Here is an 18,591-nt window from a genome sequence, read left to right as displayed (position 1 = left end):
TTTTTGCAAAGAGAGTTTCTGAAATAAAAAAAAAATGCCTCAGTAGTCTGCAATAATTAATGAGACCCAAACAGACTTTTTGACAAAGAAACCTTATTTTTTCTCATAATAGGTTTGTTCTTGACCTTTTGGATTGTACTAAATCTCTTGTTCTAGACTGCTAAAGTGTCTTTTCAAAGCTTTGCAACTGTTAACCCATATTAGCTATTAAAAAAAAGTCTAAGCAATTCCTTTCTTTTTATTTCTTGTTATAACTGAGCTATTTTCACCATATCATAACTGTACTTTTCTATATGTAAATTTCACTGTGTCACAATGTACATATCGTAATTCTTGTGCTTCTTTCTGTCTTGCCTGTATCCAGCTGCTGTAACATGTGAATTTCCCACTTAATCTTAATTGTGAAGCAGCTTCTGGTCCTGATGAAGGCAGCCAATAAGCTCCGAGCGCTTCTCTTCCTCGCTGCTGATTGGCTGACGGCTGGAGGAAGAGGATGTCGGGACAGCAAAGATGTCCGCGCTCATTTGAAAACCTGCTGTAGCCAAATCCACAGTTTTGGCAACCGATGCCAGTTGTTTTTATGTTGGCGCGGGTGGCGACGTTGTTCTCGAGCAAGACTCACAGAAAGGAAAGACAAGGACTCCGCGACAAGAGCCAGACTTTTCCTTATTAGCAGGTAAGTGGCTAAAAGTCTGCCTGAAAATTCAAAGCTAGCTGAAGCTAACGTTAGCTAGCGTGCTAATCGAGGCAGTGAAAACAACGGTACTCTACGGCTGTTTAGCGTTAGCATGCTAACGCCGGATAGTACTTTGCAGCTAGCTTCTGTATCCCGGCTAACTGTCAACATGTTTATTTATATGCCTCACAGCGTCTTGTTGGCTGTGAAGCGCTGTGTTTTGTTTAACGATATAACTGAGCTGAAAACTTCCTGCTAGCTTGTATCATTTAGCGTCTGTTATAGTCAATAGCAGCATATAACGGTAGAAATGATATTAAAAACTTGTTTGGGGGATTTATACGTCGTACTGAGCCGTGGCCTCTAACCGTTTTATATGTTATGATGGACAGACCTACAGCTACAGCGGTTGTAAGCTCTGGCTGGGGCTGTTATATCCAAGCTAACTTAAGTAAATAGAGAAATGATTCCTCATGCTAATGTTATTCATCCATCACCTATGTCCAATCTGATCACAGTCAGATCTTCATAATGAAAATGCCGAGGCCCTGGCATGAATTAAACAAAAATAAATGTGTTTATCTTGAAGTACAACTTGATACGCCAGCACCATAATTTAACAACAACTGTTAAACTTGAACAAAGCCACTTTGTCATGACAAGCATGATTTTTCGTCCATATACTTTCTGGTATGTTGTTTTACTTTCAGTTTCACTCTCTGTTATGCCTTTTTGTTGAAATGTGACTTGTCAGTAGTGAAAATGCTGTCACTTCTCCTTAGAAATGTGCTTCGCTGATATGACAGTAAGTCAATACAGCATTGCAAAAAATATTCTGTAAAAGATTCAGAGTGTAGGATAAATAATTTTGGTATTTAATTTGGTGACAAACTTGATCCGTATTATGCGCTGCAGTTTATGTGTCTTGTCTTTATTCCTGTTTCGTAAAATTTCCTTTTTCACAAGTTGCTTTTTTTTAAAGTATTTAAATGCTCCTCTTTGGCAGCCATCTCTCTCTATCTTCAGTCAACGCACTGTGATTTTTAGAAATGTCTGACCCACACCATTAACTGACTGTTTATATGTGTAATAGTCTAATCCACACTGAAGGATAACTCTTAAAAAGGGATCTTTTATGTAAAACATAACTAGACAAAAGCATATCAGTAAAGTTTTATGCTGGAGGTTGAGTTGTTCAAATTTTTGACACCACAGTTTTCAGTTTTACTGCAAATGTATTGGTTCCAAATTCCGACTATCAGTCTCCTTAATTACTAATGATTGACTGTGGCCTTGAAAAAACCCATCAGTCAACCCCTACCAGCTACTTGTAGCTTTGCCTGTAGGTTTGTTTAATGGGATAGAAAGTCCTCTCTCCTTTGCTACAGCTGTTTTGTTGCATTTAAGGTGAATGCAGCTATATGTGGGCATATCTGATAGAATCTGTTAAACCCATCTGATCAATAAATAAACAAAAGGTTCTTGCTCATTCGTAAATCTTTATCTGTATTCCTTTGTCCCAGAAATAATGCTGATATCTGGAACTCATGTCGGAAGTCGTGTATGAAGAGACAGCCACGATGATTGCCGCAGGGGAATTGCAGTCGTTTGTCCCGTTCGGCCGCGAACACTGCAGGAACCATCCAAATGCCTTTAACCTGCAGCTCAGAGAGCTCCAGCCCGCCTCCGAGCTCTGGTCGTCAGACGGTGCCGCTGGCCTGGTGGGGTCCCTGCAGGAAGTCAGTCTGCAGGAGAGGGAGAGGGTGAGATGGCACAGCATTACATGGATGTTACATAACTGTTTTAATATTCCTGCTGTACGTGCAGTTCTGTTTGTAGAACACGAAAGAAAATGTACAACATTACATTTAATTTGGTTTCAAGTTATCTGAACTGGCAAGTTTGGAAAAATAACATCACAGCACTTTGTGTGGCATGATTGTAATATTTAATGTGTAACTCAGCACAGTTTGTATTTTTGATTTTGTCCTTATTGATCTAATGGATGTGTTTTGATTGGCAGGAATGCTGGCAGCTTAGAAAGGGCTGCATGGGAGTCAAGAAGGAGGATGTGGAGTTTGAAGAAGAGCTCTATGCAGCAGGAAATGTGGTTGTCTGGAGCCAGGGCAGTCGGACACAAGCCTCCAGTGTATATAAGGCCTTCACCGTCGACAGCCCAGTGCAGCAGGTCGGTCACTGAATACTGTTTCTAGACAACTGTGGTGCCTTTCTTTTGTTTGAAGACAAATATGAAAAATTATGATGATTTCTGCCAGGAAAATAGTTTAGTTTTTGCTTTACTGTAAGTACACGTTGAAGCTCACTGGGAAATTTACATGGAAATTAAGACATCAGTCACATTTCATTCACCTTCTTCAGTGAGACAAAAGCCTTTAAAATGGTGAAAGTGAGAAATCTGTTTTTGAATGAGAGAATGAGATGTTTTTGGGATGGATACATGAGTATAAAACACAGCCTTCTGGAAATTGATGGTGATGATCAGTATTTTTGTCTTCTAAGAGCTGACTTGTGTTTACTGTCTTACATTATCTGCAGGCCTTATGGTGTAACTTTGCTGTTCCTCACAACAAAAAAGACGGTACGATGTCATTGAAGACTTTCTGTTGTTGAGAAGCAATTATTTTTTCAAGTGATCTTTTCATTCAGTTTGTTGTTCATAAAGAAAATGCTTTAATGTTGTTCTGCAGAGGAAGAGGTGGAGCACACAGTGTGTATCGTTCAGAGTAGCTGTGTCAATGTTCACACTGTGACCGGGAAGGATTTCATCTCACCGCTACCCTTTCAGGTGAGTGGGAGAGAGACACTGGTGGGAAATCTTTATGTCCACAGGAGCAGACTGGTCAGCACATCAGCCAGACGGAAAACTGGAGAACAAACCTTTCGTTTTTGTGTAACTCATCACAGACCAACCAGTCTGGCAAACACTGTAGATTTTAATTCTTTATGATCCATTCTGAAAAGTTCATAGTCATATAGCACGACATGCACATTTTTTACATGCAGCATGAGTACCATTGAGAAAAAAGTCCCCGGTTGTTTCTTTGCTGCATAAATGCTGGATGTCTCTTGTGTTTGCGTGTTAGTCAGATTCGTGATGCCCCCCTGGGCTATACCATCGTCTGGCTAACGAGTAGTAATGGAAAATTTGGATCACTGACAACCGGAATGAATGAACCTTGTCCATATCTGATGTATGCATTTAATTGTATGTATGAGACATTCTGGCTCGTGTTTGCGTCTATACCGAACTGCAATGAGTGTGTATTGTTTAGGTGTACGCAAGATATATGGCTCATATCTGTCCTGTCTTTCCTCCTCCAGGTTTCAAATGTCTGGGCGACCAAGTTTGGCCTTTTGTTGGAACGGAAAAATACAGCAAACGATGCACAACTCAGCCCTCCCGGGTACACACTAACACTGCACACTCAGATTCATGTTCATGCACTAGCTCGAGGCAAACGGCAACAAATGTACTGGGATCTATCACAAATACAACGGCTCAAAACCTGAAACTACATAACACACACTAAGCAACAACTGATGCACATTCACAAAACCATTCTGCTGAGCTCTTTTTTTTCTCTACAGGGAGCCTTTGCCCACAGTGTTCAGCATGCTGCATCCTCTTGACGAGATCGCACCAGTTGTGTGTAAACCTGCAGGTATGACACACAAGCTCACACATACTTTCTCTCTGAATGAACAATCAATATGTTTTTATTTGAATCTGTGCACATGTGCATCCAGGCCAGTTCGACGGCTCCCGTGTGCAGTACGTGTCGGACTCCACCATGAAGATAGTGTTCACCTGCTGCCAGCCCTCTATACTTGTGTCTTATGACACTGTGCAGGGGATCCACTCAGTCTGGGCCCTGCGCAAAGTCACACATGATGTGAGCGATCACACAGACACACACACACAAACACACACATAGCTCCTTGAATCTTTCCTAACCTCTGACCTCCAACAGGAGCGCTCGACAGTCCTGCGATGTCCGACAGAGCCAGTCGGTACACCGTTGGGTCTGATGGCTTCGGGCTTTCTTACCTCTCATTTGCGTAATATCTCCCGGCTTGACTCGCCTGGTGGCAGTGGTCCGACTGGGCTCGGTCCTGGAACCGGAACAAGGTACTGAGAAAGAAGAGAAAGTGCTGCCTACACAGAGAGCTTCAATGACTAGTTGATTAATTGATTAGTTGATGAAATAACTTTTGACAACTGTTCTTGTAGTATTGTAGGTCCAGCTCCTTGGATTTGTAGACCTGCTGCTCTATTTTGTCATATGAGATGTCTGATTTTTTTAAAAGTGGGTTTTGGACATAGCAATTGGATTAAATCACCTTTGTTTTAGGAAAATTTTAATTTCACTATTTTTCTGGTACGTTCAAGACAAAATGATAAGTTTTGGTGTCGACACTTGACTGTTAGTTGATCGACAGAATAATCACTACTCGCACAGTCATTTGTTTTGGGTTAAGATTACAGTTCATTACATACTCAACTATTTAATTAATGCACACGATAAAGTAAACATGACGCAGTTTGTTCCAGGTCTGTTTCTTAGGACTGACTGTTAATTAGAATTTACAAAGTAAAGTACTAAAAAGAATGAAGAAAAGTCTTAAATGATTTATATTTTGCATCATAAATGTCGTGACCAGTTATGTGACACTAGTTGGTCTTTAAAGCACCTCTGATTATCTGCTGATGTGTAACCCCGTCACTGGTTTTCTCCCTCTAGTTGTGCTGTTGGTCCCAGCTCTCCTCTCCACTACAGCGCTCTTCACAGCCACCAGAGCAGGATCCTGACGTCCTCACCGGGATTACACTCCCGAGTTCATTCACCGAGTATATCCAACATGGCTGCCCTCAGGTGAGTTTGACTTCAAACTGGATGGATGACATTGACACACTTGGTGCACTCGTGGTCAAACGCTCTAACGTGCTCGATGCCTCTTTTCTCGTCCGCCATCTTTCCGTCCCAGTCGTGCCCACTCTCCAGGCATGGCGGCTCCGTCCTTTTCAGGAGCGGCTCGATTCAACACGTCTTTCCACAGCCCGTCGTCCAGAGGACACCACGGCTTGTTACCGTCTCCTAACAGCACCGTCAACGAGACGATGCTGGTGCCGGAGATGGAGCCCATCATACCCGACCTGTGCATGGAGCAGCTGTGGAGTGAGACGGTCACCGCTGGCTCTCGCAGGTAATTACCAAAACAAATACAGAGTCTGAACGGGCCCATGATTCATATACAGCAATCATAGACCGTTATTCAGAATGAATAATAGATGGTTCTAATTTCGGTTTTATTTTATTTTCACTTTATTTTATTTTTATTGACTGTTTTTATTCTGTGGTATCAGTAAAGCTAAGCTTGTGGTTTTACTTGGCTAAGAAAAATGTTTTCCCATCATGTGTTATGTCAGGTTTATTTGATCAATTAATAGAGGGCTAATAGAAATATTTTAGTGTTTAGTTTTTTGTTTGTTGGTCATTTTGATATGATTTTATATTTAGATTTTTACCATTTTTGCTCCTCATGACGCAAAAGCTTTGGTTTAATCCACCCTGTGATTTTTTATTTACTTGATTATGAATACTGTTGATCTGCTACGAACAGGAGAGCATCATATCTGTAAGCACTATTAATGCTCGCAAAGCTCTTGACACGTTAGTTTCCAAATCAACAGGATGAACAAAATTGGCGGAAAAAATCCCAACAAAGAAGAAAGAGATGCGGCACCACCTTATAGTTTTGTTGCTGCAACATATGAACCTGCGAGGTGTTTTTTTTTCATGGTTTATCGTCTTTTTCTCTGTTTTTATTGTGTCGTTTTACTCTTGAGTTTCATTGCTGTTTGCTGCTGTTGTTTCACGTGAATCTTGCAGGGAGATGAGCAGCCAGGCATCTAAAGTGTTCCTGACCTCCGACCTCTGTGAGAACCGCTACCTCTGTTTCCTGGTGGAGTCTCACCAACAGCTCAGGTCAACAGACATACATGTGTTTTCTTACACGATGCATGTTTTATGCAGTCACTACCATTAACATTCTGTATACAGTCCTATGGAGCCGTGTGACAGTTACTAATCTTGCAGACGCATCGATCGCTCATAAATGCATTTACTTTCTCTGTCACTTCTTTTCCTGCCTATTCAAGACTCTCTCCGCCTGATTTACTGGTGGCATCAGAATTAACAAGTTAATATCTTCATCATTGTTTTCACAGATGTGTGAAATTTATTGAGAGCAATGATACGTCTCAGCTCATCTTCCCCTCAGTCACAACCATCTCTGCCAAAGATGCAGAACCTCTGCAGGTACGTTGCAACATTCCTTTAAAAGTTTTTAACGTTTATAGAGAATAAGGGAAAGTTAGTGAGTTTTAAATAGGTAAATTATCTGTTTGTTGTCAGATTAGGAATTACAAAAAGCACACGGAAAGACTGATATCAATGTACGGTACGCTCTGTGGTCACTTTATTAGGTACACCTGTAAAAAATAATGCAATCCAAATTATTCAAAGAGGTACTAATTAAGTTAGATCATAGTATTATATTTTGAGCTCTTGTCTTCAAAACAAATGCAAAAACGTCATTAGGTGAGCATAAAAAACATTGCAGTTCTTTATGCTGAGGGAAATTTGCAGTGAAAGAAAGCCAATGGCAGATTGTAAAATAGATTTCTTGGTTCGGAGCTGGTCAACAAATGATTCTTTTTTTATTATTTTATTATCAGAGCAACAAATTTACAAATACAGCAAAAGCAGAGTCTTCAATGGCCACACAAAGGAAGTCTGAGCTGTAATTTTCTTTGTCTTAGTGATGCTGTGAATGTTTGGTTCGTTTCCTTTGTCTTGTGTCTGTACTTTTATTTATCCTCTATTGGGTGATGTCAATAAAAGCGACTTATACAGCAGAAAGAAGAAATCAGTCTGTGCCAGTTTAACAAACATTCAGTCTTTTGAGTGATTTTAAAGCATGACTAGGTAAAGGTTCACTAGTTCTAGCTTCTCATGTGATTATCTGATAGTTTGGACATTTTATAGAGAAAACTATTCATCAGGTCATCGGCACATTAACAAGTAAATTAATCAGCAATGACAATCCTGATTAGTTGTTGACCCAGCCAGCGTTTCTTCCCAGAATATAGACGCCATGCTGGTTCTGGAGGCCTGTGGCAGTCTGGTTCTCTACACAGGAATCACCAGGGTAAGTACAGACCTGAACCACAGTGCAGACCCAGATCACAGCAGTTTGATACGCAGCCGTATTTCTGGTTGTTGAAGCCCTGCTGCTGCCTGATGAAGTCTTCTGATTCTGTAGGTCAGTAAGGTGTTCGTTCCCGGCCTCCTGTCGCCCACCTTCAGTCTCACCAACCACCTGCCTCACCTCAGCACGCCGGTGGACAACATCAGCACACCGACTAACGCCGGCAGCAGGCACCTCCAACGACTGGACGAGGTCGTAAACACATTATTCTTTATGCATTAATAGTTGGTATCAATTTCCCTCCTTGCTGCCGTTTAATAATAATACGTCTGAGAAGCAATTTCCACTGCGCAAGATGGTCCGTCACAGTAAACACGGAGGGTTGATTAAATTTCCGGTTTGAAATTACGATGTTATCATTTGCAGCTCGAACCAAATCAGAAAATTATCTGAAACGCATCACAACTTTACTGTTTCTATTTTTTACAGTTTTACACCTGAATCTTATCTCTGTTGTCTACTTTAACCTCCCTCCTTCAGGACATTATGCCTTCGCCGGTGTCGGAGCTGAGGAGTCCAAACATCAAACACCACGAAGCTTCATTTTTGGAAGATTACACCTTTCAGCAGGCCACGCCCTACATCCACGCTCTGCGGGATCCCGTCTGCAACCGGGTCACTCTGGTGGGTTTGTGTTTTCAAGAATGCACACCGATGACTTTTGTCTACAACACCCTGATCCTAGTTTAGTCACATATTAGACCATGTAGTTCTTTTCTTTTTTATCAATAGAAGTTAAACGGTCTGGCTTGCCGTTGTTCAGACATCATCACACTTTATGACTCAACTGGAAAAACAAGATGATGTTTCTAAAAGCCGTGTGCTGAAAAAAAAAAGGAAAACTTCAGAATCATGTTTGATTTTCTGACTAGGATAGCTGCTGAATATTTCTGCCTGAACACTCAATATATTTTTATTGATCCTCTACAACTGATTCTGGAGGGACAGAGTGTTAAGCCCTGAGGAGACGCTGCTATTCTGGTGCACAGGACAGAATTAAACCAAAACAATCTGTACATTTTGCATTGTGCAACCTCCTCTGGTTTTGCAGTCTAATCTATGAGAAGATGTCTGGTTGAAGGTAGAAGTGCAGCGCCGTTCGAAGCAACAGACTGCTGCTGCTGCTGCTGCTGCACTCACGATCAATTACAGAAAACAAAACGATGAGATTCTCTTTTGAATGTGCTGTTTCTGATTTGCAACCCGGGGATCATTATGTGTGTGATTCAAGCTCATTAATATTTGGGATTGAGCGCCACAAAACACAGCTGTTTGTTTCTGCCTCCTGGGTTAGTGCTGTCAGCCTGAGTAGAGACAGTCTCTACATCCCCTACAGTAAACATTCACACACACACACACACACTGCAGCATAATGTTTTTCTTTCTTTCTTCCACACACACATCAACAGAAATGTGTTAAACTGCGGCACAGTGTCGGCATGCTTCTTCTTTGTTTGGTGAATTTCTCTCTAAGCTCTCGACGTGTCGATCTGAAGACGGATTGTTTCCTAATGCTGCTCGCTGTCTTTTTTTTTTTCAAAGCACCGGCTACATTCAGTTTGCCGGCTGACTGATGGCTTCATTTCTCATCAGGGTTTCTCTCTCTCTCCCTCTGAAATGAACGTCACTAATCCCGCCGGTGAAAATGTGATTTAGAAGTAACAATTTGTTTTGGTCTGTTATTCGTTTGTGATTGCAATTCAAAGTCATAAATAATCTGCTGCTCTATGTGTCCTCTTGGAAAAAAAAATCAGAGCTGATGTTTCACAGTGAAGTGAACTATTAAGTTATATATTATTCGTGATAATTTCTGTGATGCTGTTCTTTTGGAATATTTGGAAATGTTCGCAGGTGGTTTTTCAGACTGGGAACATCCGGGAAAAATTCATGCAAAGTATACCAATGTACAATGTCTTGATTTGCTGGATATTTATTACTTTTGGCTGGTGTTTTTTTTATTTATGTAGCACCAAAGTTCCAAAAACGAGGATACTCAGGAATATCGTTAAACAACAGAAGGCCAGTCAGACCAAACAGAAAGAAAAACGACCATAGATGTAAAAAATCTGAGGATTAGAGTTAAACGCAGTTAAAAAAATGCAACACACAAAATTTTAGTGTCAATAAATCAGTGCAGCAAACCTCAATTGATATAAATAACATAACTTAACATAAATTCCATATCAGATTAAATAAAAATAGTAAATAGAATAAAAGAAAATGGAGGGTAAAACCATGAAAACAAATGTAAATAATAATAATAAGATAAATAAACAAGTAAACAAATAAAAAAGTAAATAAAATGAGAATAAAACTGGCTAAAAAAAAGGAAACATTACATAAAACTGGTCTATAAAACGTTTTTAGACCCCATATTACATATATATAATAGAAATTCAGTTGTAATTTGTAATATCACAAAGTGCGTGATAACTATATAGGTTGTGTCTATACAGGCTGGAACTTTGAAGCGTGTTGCACTTCTGGTGAAGTCGGTAAACACCTGCTGTGACACGATTGATCAGACCAAAGCTCGGACGTTTAACGTGATGCAGAGAGCGGCAGCACAAGTTTCCAGCTGTGCGACTCGATGCTGTTTACTCTCGTGTGTCTAGTGAATCACCGCACACAGCAAGTTGTTTTTCTATTAAGCTGGTCTTTTGTCGCCCCCTGGAACTTATGGAAGACAACGAGCCTTCTCACATGTCACAGTAGTTGAAGCGCAGATCAGATAATAAATTGAGGAAAGATGGATTTAATTTAGCTGCTTTAGTTTCGGGGTCATGTTGTTTCACTGTCGTGGCTTTCTGGGACGCTTGAATGGTCCCACTCGGTTTGTGTTGCGCTGATCTGAAAGTGTGTGATCTGAATTTGTGTGCAATCGCTCTCTTTATTCCAGGAACTGAGCAGTGGCACAATGCTGAGGATCTCTATTCCTGAGATCGCCACGTCAGAGCTGGGTGAGACACACACACACGAGATGGAGCAAAAATAATGGTATCTGTTGATGTGTATATTTTAAGTGAGAGCACACACACACACACACACACACACACACACACACACACACACACACAGATGGCTGAGTCAGAGCAGTTAGGTCCCTGAAATTAGGTTTGAGAGCTGCTCTGCGTTGTTGCACAGTGACGTATAATCTTGATGTATTGAGGATGCCATTACAAGGCAGACACACACACACACACACACACACACACACACACACACACACACATGCAGCATCCCACTGATAATGATTAATTCACTTCACCGACACAAAGATCAGATGCACATGTTTCCACATGTTTCCTCCATCACGCTTTTAATCATTTTTGAACGTAATTTAATTCATCCTAATTTTCTGTGGCAGCAAACATGTTGTTGACAAGCAGAAAAAAAGTGGAACTCAGATGTTTATAATCGCCTTGTGTAGCGTTATGCTCTTCATACAGTTAAAATTAACCCTTTAATTAACTACTGGGGGAGTCAGAGTGGAAACTAAAAGAGACATGTGATGTGTGGAAACCTTGCAACCTGCCTGACTGGGAAGATTCACAAGTGCTCGTTTCTGGAATTGTAGGAACAGAATCAACATCCATCTCTAATAACACAGGACAGTTGTCAGTGTCACAGGTTTTATGTCTATCTTGATGTTAATGTCTTCTCTAAACTTGTCACATGGTTTAATTTAAGTAAGTGTCCAGCAGTTAAGTACTTTTACTTGGATATGTTTGCTACATTTTACTCCTGATACTGATGTTTTTCTACTGAAGCAGGATTTTTAATGCAGGATATTAACCTGTAATGGGGTAATTTCCTTTACTACTTACTTTCACTTAAGGATCTGAACACTTTTTTTTATGTCTTTACCTCATTATTTGTGTTGAGATCCACAAGGTTGAAGTTGAAATTACTCCACAGATCAGCAAAGTGTTTTCAAAGGCTTGTTTTAGCTGCAACGCCTTCAACATCCCTCACAGAAAATAAATAGAATTCTGGGGGATAATTTTGAAAAACAGCTCATGCTAAAATTAATTTGAGTTTGAATGTTTTGTGCGGCTTTTATCTGAAACAAATGCGAGGCCACGTCTTTGTTGAGAGAACACTACAGTCGGTGTTACCTCTATGTGAAGCAGGAGGAGCCATTCGTTTTACTGATCTTTGTTCCCCGTTGTAGTTGTTTAAACTGACCTGAAGAAGAAAACACAGATTGTAAATACATTTGCAATTTTCAAGTTGAGACATTAGATTCGCAAAAAATCTTTTCTTATTGAAACAAAACTCTCACTCACACACATCAGCTCTTTATTGATTTATTTAAAAGTCGGCTTTTCGATAACAAGACGTTTCTCAAGACGTATCAATCATAAACTTACGTGGCACCTAAATGCAATCCCTGGTAGTGCTCATGACAGACCACAGCTGAGTTTTAATCCTAATCTACTCAAAAAAAACACAATATTTTATCACCACCTTTGCAAAATATAATCAAAAACCAAAATCTCTCTCCAGTAACTATGCTTTGTTGGATGATTATTCTTCTCATTCTTTTATTATTTATTCGTCTTCCTGTAACACGTTTCCTTTACATGTTATTTAAAGCATTTGCAGGCTTTCCAAAGCAGGACTTGTCACAGAATCTGCCAATAAGACTCACATTCATACTACATCTCTGTCAAGTTTTGCTTTGCGATACATAAAATAGATCATTTCTGTTTGTGTTTTCGAAGAGTTCATTCAGCCACAGAGAACACGGACAGTCTGATCGCTCTGACTCTGTGAAGTATTTATTCCCACTGTGTTTTCATGTCTCAAAAGCAAAGACTAGCAGATGACCGCCTGCTTACATCATGCGTAGGAGTGATTCATATGAATTACACTGATGCTAGATTTTATTTTCTAACCAATTAAAGCGGAGGTCAGCTGGTTTATCTTCTCTGTTGTTTACCACTAATGGCTCCCTGGCTCCGCTCAGCTCCCAGCATCTGCTCTCACCCTGAACCTTCCAGGTTCTTAATCTTCTCTGGCTTTTGTTGAAGCTATTTTTAAAGGCTTCAGCATCACTAAGGTGTGTGTATGTATGTTTTTTTGTGTCTACCTTTGTGTCTGGTCCGTGCAGTTCTCCCCATTATTTAGTAATCAATCGTACAGACGAGGCTTTCTTCCTCTAATGAAATGGCATTTATCCACCTCTTCCTTGACCTTTCCCACTCTGGATGTCCAATTAAGATATCCTAGTAACGCTGATTAGGAATCTGATTGGTCAGAGTCCGTACGAGACACAGTAGCACTAATTACTGTTGTAGTGGTCGTTAATTTTTAATTTGCTTTTTTGATTTTGTGGAGAAGAGGCCAGAATTGTCGCAGCAGGATAGGGGATTGTACTTAACAAAATAAGTATTCTCTTAAAATAAAGAAGTTTAATCCAAAGCAGGAAGTAGATTCACAAAGTTTGTTCTCTTAAAGTGTTCTGGTCCAGAATTCAGACATTTTTTAAAGCAATTTTCTGAGTTTTCCTGCTCAGAGATTCAAACCAGCAACCTTCAGGAAACAAGCCATTTTCTTCAGCTGTCCGTCTTTATAAGAGGAGATTTTGGGGGGAATAAGTTGAATTTGAAACTGGCTTAGAGCTCAAATGTTAGTCCAGCAATGTTACTCAGATATCAGTTATTTAAAGATTGACCAGTGGCAGTAGTCATGAGAGTTGTTTGGTTGTTTTCATGTCTGCTGAAGGCCTTTTTGTTTCAGTACAGACAGTTTTCTACAGCGTCTGAACACACCGGCATGCAGACACACACTGGTAAACGTATTTAAAATGTTGGGAGGGAGAGAGTGCTAATAAATACCACCATCTGAATTTCAGGTATCAATGTCCAGTTTAGGCTCAAACACTTAAAACTGAGTGGAAAATAGAGTCATTAGCATAACTGCTCCCAAGTATCATACTTAAGCGACAACCTCACGATGAAGCAGTAAATCTCCAGCTGTCATACCTTTAAAAATTACATCCTAAATCTCTTTGTTTTTCTTCATGTCTAAATATCCACCTTTCCGTCTCTGTCTTTTTCCGCCCTGATGTGTTTCAGTGAGGAAGTGCCTTCAGGCGATTCGTTTCATCCTGCCCAAGGACGCCGCCATGAAGGTTTGTGGAAGCGATGCTAATTTGAGTTAATTCTGAAAGACGCTGCAAAAATGGACCTCATCAGGCTTCGTGTTTACATCCTTGGACGACTCCGAAACACTTAATGTCGTTTTCTATTGGACCTCAGCATATAGAAAATGTAACGATGTGCAGAGAACCAGTGTTGCTTTGTTCTATCTTCTATCTCTATTTAGCACATTTGTTGTCATTGTTCTATTTAAAGACCCAGAAAACTTGTTTAACATGTGCAATACTTCTTGTAAACATAGAATATTCGTAGGTAAATGAACAGCAAAGTTACACTTCAGTTTCTATCAGCATTATTTATCACAACTTTAATATAAAACTCAGTCATTTGCTTCATGAAGAATTATGGATGTGCCTCAATGTACCACAATACAGAAATATAATGCTACCGTCATCCAGCTCACCACCTGCCACAAAACAAACAAAGATTATATAAACATGGAAGACTGTGCAGGATCCCGAACTGTTAAAGCTTCAGAGGAAAATTGTGCGTCCATGCATGTCTGTGTTACCCAAAGTAGGAAGCTGAATGAGAAAACATGTTTTCAGGGCCTTTAAAATGTCAGAAATCAAAACTGGTACAAACGTTTCCCTTGTTGGCGTAACGTTTTTGTGATATGGAGGAACCCCATTTACAATGTATTTTTAAAATGTGCAGGTTTTGGTGAAGTGGTACAACATCTACAACGCCCCTGGCGGTCCCAGTGCTCACGCCGAGTGGAACCTGTTTGTCACCTGCTTCATGACGCTGATGGGCTACAACACTGAGCGCCTGAACTGGACACGACATGTGAGCCAAAGTTTTATGCCGCGTTGATCCCAATTCATTTAAAAAGTGATCATATCTGCTGTTTGTTCTGAACTAAGAAGGTTTGATTTGATTGACATACAGATTCATTCAGTTAGCATCTAAAGATCGGAGCTGCTGCTGTAGTGTTCTGTGTTCTTAACCTTATTTGATGTTTATTTACATGTGATTTACATGCCTTGACCTTGTTCTTCATCCTCGTTCCTCAGCTGCATTTTGAAGTGCCTCTCTCTCCAGTGATTGCAGCCAAGAAAGCTCGGCCCTCGGACGGAGGCTCTGATGAGGTGAGTGACTGAAACGTGATCAGCTGTAATGTTTAGGGCTCAATTAGCACCAATCATTAGCAGCAACACGTTCATATGAAGGACTTGACTGTGCACGTGATGGCGTGTATCCCGTAGTGAGACGCTGAAACAAATGCTGTGAAGTAAAACCCAGTCGGGCTCATTCCATCTCAAATCATCAGAGGCCTCCTGCTTCACCATCTCTGATTGGCCTGAAACTTGTTTTTTTTAAAATCATAAATTATCAATATTTATAATGATCTTTGTGAAATTTTTGTTTCATATATTAAATACTTTCCAAGTAACCATTTAAAAGTTTTTTAAAAAAATGCTTGTTGACCTGCTGTAAACACGTTTCGTCACGCATTGACATTTGAGGCTGTGTTTGAACAACAATGTTTCAGGAACTGTCAACAATAAATCCCTGAAATTTTCAATAGTGTTTCTCATCATGGTATTGATTCAGAATATTGGCCAAGTTGGTCAAATAATCACTGACTGTGGGTAAGTTGGAATGGAAAAAAAAAACGAAGCCGTAATAAAAAGTCCCGTCTTTGAGCTCACAGTAACAAAAAAGCTGATAATGCAGAAGTCAGCTATTGATAGTTCCTGAACTATATGTAGCTCCATGTCACAATAATACAAAACAAAACATGTAGGATACTTTATTAAAAGGAAACAATCACAAAATCATAAAAACTTTCACAGCTGATTGAGCAAGTTGACAAGCTTTATCATAAAAACAAAACCTCTGCTAAATAGTCTTTTTTTCTTTTTTTTTTAAAACATATACATATTACTTATTTGATGTAGGATGTAGAACCAGAGTGAACTGTCACCTTACGTATTATACTTATTGAATTCATATACATTCATATCAAGGTAAAATTTCATGAATATCTTTCTAAATATTCGTGTTTTATGCTATAAAAGTTTCAGGCAAATCAGAGATGGTTTAGTAGAAATTGCTCCAAAAGTGTGATAGATTGAGATGAAGTGACCCAATTAAAAGGCAACACTTCAATACAAGAGTGAGCGTCAAAACAGGAGAACTAGTCTTAGTCTTGAAAGGTGAAGCTTTTGAAAAGAGGGTTTTTTTTGCGGATTTCCAAACCAGGAAACTATTTATTCTTTTTTTTTTTTGCTTTTTTTTCATTTTCTCAACTACTATGCACTCAACTCGTTAATTATGGTAATGGTGTTTTGTAATTGCATACAAAGTACTTTGCTATCGTGGAAATAAGTTTAAAACTGTTGTCTCAGCCAGTCTTCTAGATATATTGCATTCACCATTCACACATTTTATAGCTGTTAGAGTTCACTAAAACAGGAAGAGGAGCCAAAACGTCTAAAATTTGCTAATAAAAAAAAAGAAACAGCCTAAAAGGTGCTCGAACAGACACAGAGAACACCCAGTGCTGCAGAGAAGCCCAGTCAGCCCAGAGGAGAGGCTCAGTGTGTCTGAAATAACAGAGAAAATAATCTGTGCTTTGTCCTACAGGCCTTAACACATTCACACACATTCTCTCAGACACATCATTTGCTGTAACCCTGACCCACATTTTCATCACTACTGAATCCTAAGATCGAGTCTTAACCTCAAACAGCCCGTTTAAGGTTTTCTTAAAATGCTCTTAATTAAATGTGGATGTTTCTTAAGTAATCTATTTGTTCTCATTAGAGCAAAACATAACAAGCAAATGTCAATGGGCTGGAGGCTCAGACTGTGTCATGTGTGTGTTTGACCTGAGGAGAGGCGTGAGTCAGATTAAACGGAAGCATGTTGTTGACACTGTCAGCTCGTTGCCTCCGTCGGCGTCGCCATTCATCTTCACGCTGCTCAGATGTGGTGATGGTTTTGAAGCTACAACCAAAGCACCAAAAAACATAAAATCCACCACAACACAGACGTTAGATTAACTGAATTCTGTGCAACAATGCTGTTATAGTGCTAGTCTTCATGCTGCATTTAGATGAAAAGAACTTCACATGAAAACAGCCTGACCTGACTGAAGGACTGAAGTAATGGTTGGGTGCGTTGGATGCCTTATAGCGTGCCAGAATACACCGTTTCCACACCAGGCATCTCACTTGTCATAACAGGACTAACACAGCTGATGATGGCTGCGTTCAGTTTGGGAGATTTCCTGCTCTTGTGCAGTCAAGGGGCTCCACTTAAGTTCTGCTTTTGTCAAAATATCTTCTGTGATAAAGGTTCTTCTCCAAGCTTTGGTTAAAACTGACAACTTGTCCAAGATGTTGGTTGATTGGAGCACAAACTAATTTAGCCACTTAGTTTATCCAGAGCCTCACACTGGCTTTCTCTTTCTCCCGGCGACCACAGGTTGTGAAAGACATAAAAATATGATTTCTCATTGAGCAACATGTCGTCGGCTTGGTCGAGTCACTGTCACCTAAACTTACATAATGATAATCTTATCAGACTCAGATATTGTGTAGCCTGGACCAGCCATAACATCTTGGAGATTATTTCTCCATTCAAATAGTGTTTTTATATATTTGTTAATGTGTGTTAGTAGTCACGTTGTCTGGTCAGGAAATCCACCTTCTTACTGGCTTGTTCCTCTGTCTCCTCTCTCTGTAGGACTGGGACTACTTGTTGGGGTCCCACTACCAGCGTCAGATGAATTCCCAGCCTGTTTGTGGTCCAGTGGACTCCAGCTGCACCAGTAACACTCTCACCTCAGAGCTGGAAGGCCTGTCCTCTGTATGTACCCCACTCTGGATGAATACAAATCTTGCAAAACTTCAGCTTTATTATTTGTCCCTTGAAGGGCGATTTGTTACGCAGCAGCTTACACAAGCGTTCACAATAATCAAACAATGGGGATGAGTAGCTTCCATAGGAACAGGCGGAGCTTTTTTTTAAACTTGTATATCAAAAATGTCTTCAAGACTATGAAAACAATATTTTAGCAGCGCAGACTTTTATGTCGCTGATTGAGCAAAACAACATCCAGTTTAAAATGACTACAAAAGAACACATGTGGACAAGAACCATGGCTTGAAACTGAAGTTAGTACAGAAGTGTCATTCTGTCTAACGTCCAGCAGGAGGCGACTCTGCCGTCTCCAAGGAAGTCCAGCTGTTATGCTGCTTCTCTTTTGATTTATCACCTCAGGAAGCATTTTTCTAATCATTTTATGGTCTCAATTGCTAGTTTCAAGTCTCCCCCATTACAGTATAATGTTTATTTTGTTGATTATGGTCTCATTTAGGGTAAAAAAGACAATAAATAGGGGTATCCTCTAAGGCAAGGGGGGTATTGAGTGTCCAAATATGGCCACTTTTGGATCTAAAAAGAGACAGATGACCAAAATCCTGCCAGACTGAGGCTTCAAAT

At 40.0% G+C, this 18,591-nt stretch overlaps 1 protein-coding gene across 1 annotated transcript in view; it reads left to right on the top strand.

The window, feature by feature from the left end:
• Nucleotides 1-583: 583 nt before the first annotated feature.
• anapc1 (anaphase promoting complex subunit 1) overlaps nucleotides 584-18,591 on the top strand; it is a 61,304-nt gene continuing 43,296 nt past the window's right edge. Inside the window, exons 1-21 of the mRNA XM_008300024.1 lie at nucleotides 584-676; nucleotides 2,200-2,439; nucleotides 2,700-2,864; nucleotides 3,233-3,275; nucleotides 3,385-3,482; nucleotides 4,019-4,101; nucleotides 4,286-4,359; nucleotides 4,445-4,590; nucleotides 4,669-4,826; nucleotides 5,440-5,571; nucleotides 5,684-5,902; nucleotides 6,589-6,684; nucleotides 6,927-7,017; nucleotides 7,844-7,909; nucleotides 8,024-8,161; nucleotides 8,450-8,593; nucleotides 10,869-10,929; nucleotides 14,053-14,108; nucleotides 14,794-14,925; nucleotides 15,153-15,227; nucleotides 17,833-17,955. Coding sequence (XP_008298246.1) covers nucleotides 2,224-2,439; nucleotides 2,700-2,864; nucleotides 3,233-3,275; nucleotides 3,385-3,482; nucleotides 4,019-4,101; nucleotides 4,286-4,359; nucleotides 4,445-4,590; nucleotides 4,669-4,826; nucleotides 5,440-5,571; nucleotides 5,684-5,902; nucleotides 6,589-6,684; nucleotides 6,927-7,017; nucleotides 7,844-7,909; nucleotides 8,024-8,161; nucleotides 8,450-8,593; nucleotides 10,869-10,929; nucleotides 14,053-14,108; nucleotides 14,794-14,925; nucleotides 15,153-15,227; nucleotides 17,833-17,955 — 2,316 coding nt within the window. The 5' untranslated portion in view covers nucleotides 584-676; nucleotides 2,200-2,223. The remainder of the gene's footprint in view (nucleotides 677-2,199; nucleotides 2,440-2,699; nucleotides 2,865-3,232; nucleotides 3,276-3,384; nucleotides 3,483-4,018; nucleotides 4,102-4,285; nucleotides 4,360-4,444; nucleotides 4,591-4,668; nucleotides 4,827-5,439; nucleotides 5,572-5,683; nucleotides 5,903-6,588; nucleotides 6,685-6,926; nucleotides 7,018-7,843; nucleotides 7,910-8,023; nucleotides 8,162-8,449; nucleotides 8,594-10,868; nucleotides 10,930-14,052; nucleotides 14,109-14,793; nucleotides 14,926-15,152; nucleotides 15,228-17,832; nucleotides 17,956-18,591) is intronic.

This window comes from Stegastes partitus, unplaced genomic scaffold (assembly GCF_000690725.1).
Source record: "Stegastes partitus isolate 25-593 unplaced genomic scaffold, Stegastes_partitus-1.0.2 Scaffold1490, whole genome shotgun sequence".
In the NCBI taxonomy this organism is placed as follows: domain Eukaryota; kingdom Metazoa; phylum Chordata; class Actinopteri; family Pomacentridae; genus Stegastes; species Stegastes partitus.
This window is presented reverse-complemented; position numbering and strand designations above follow the sequence as displayed.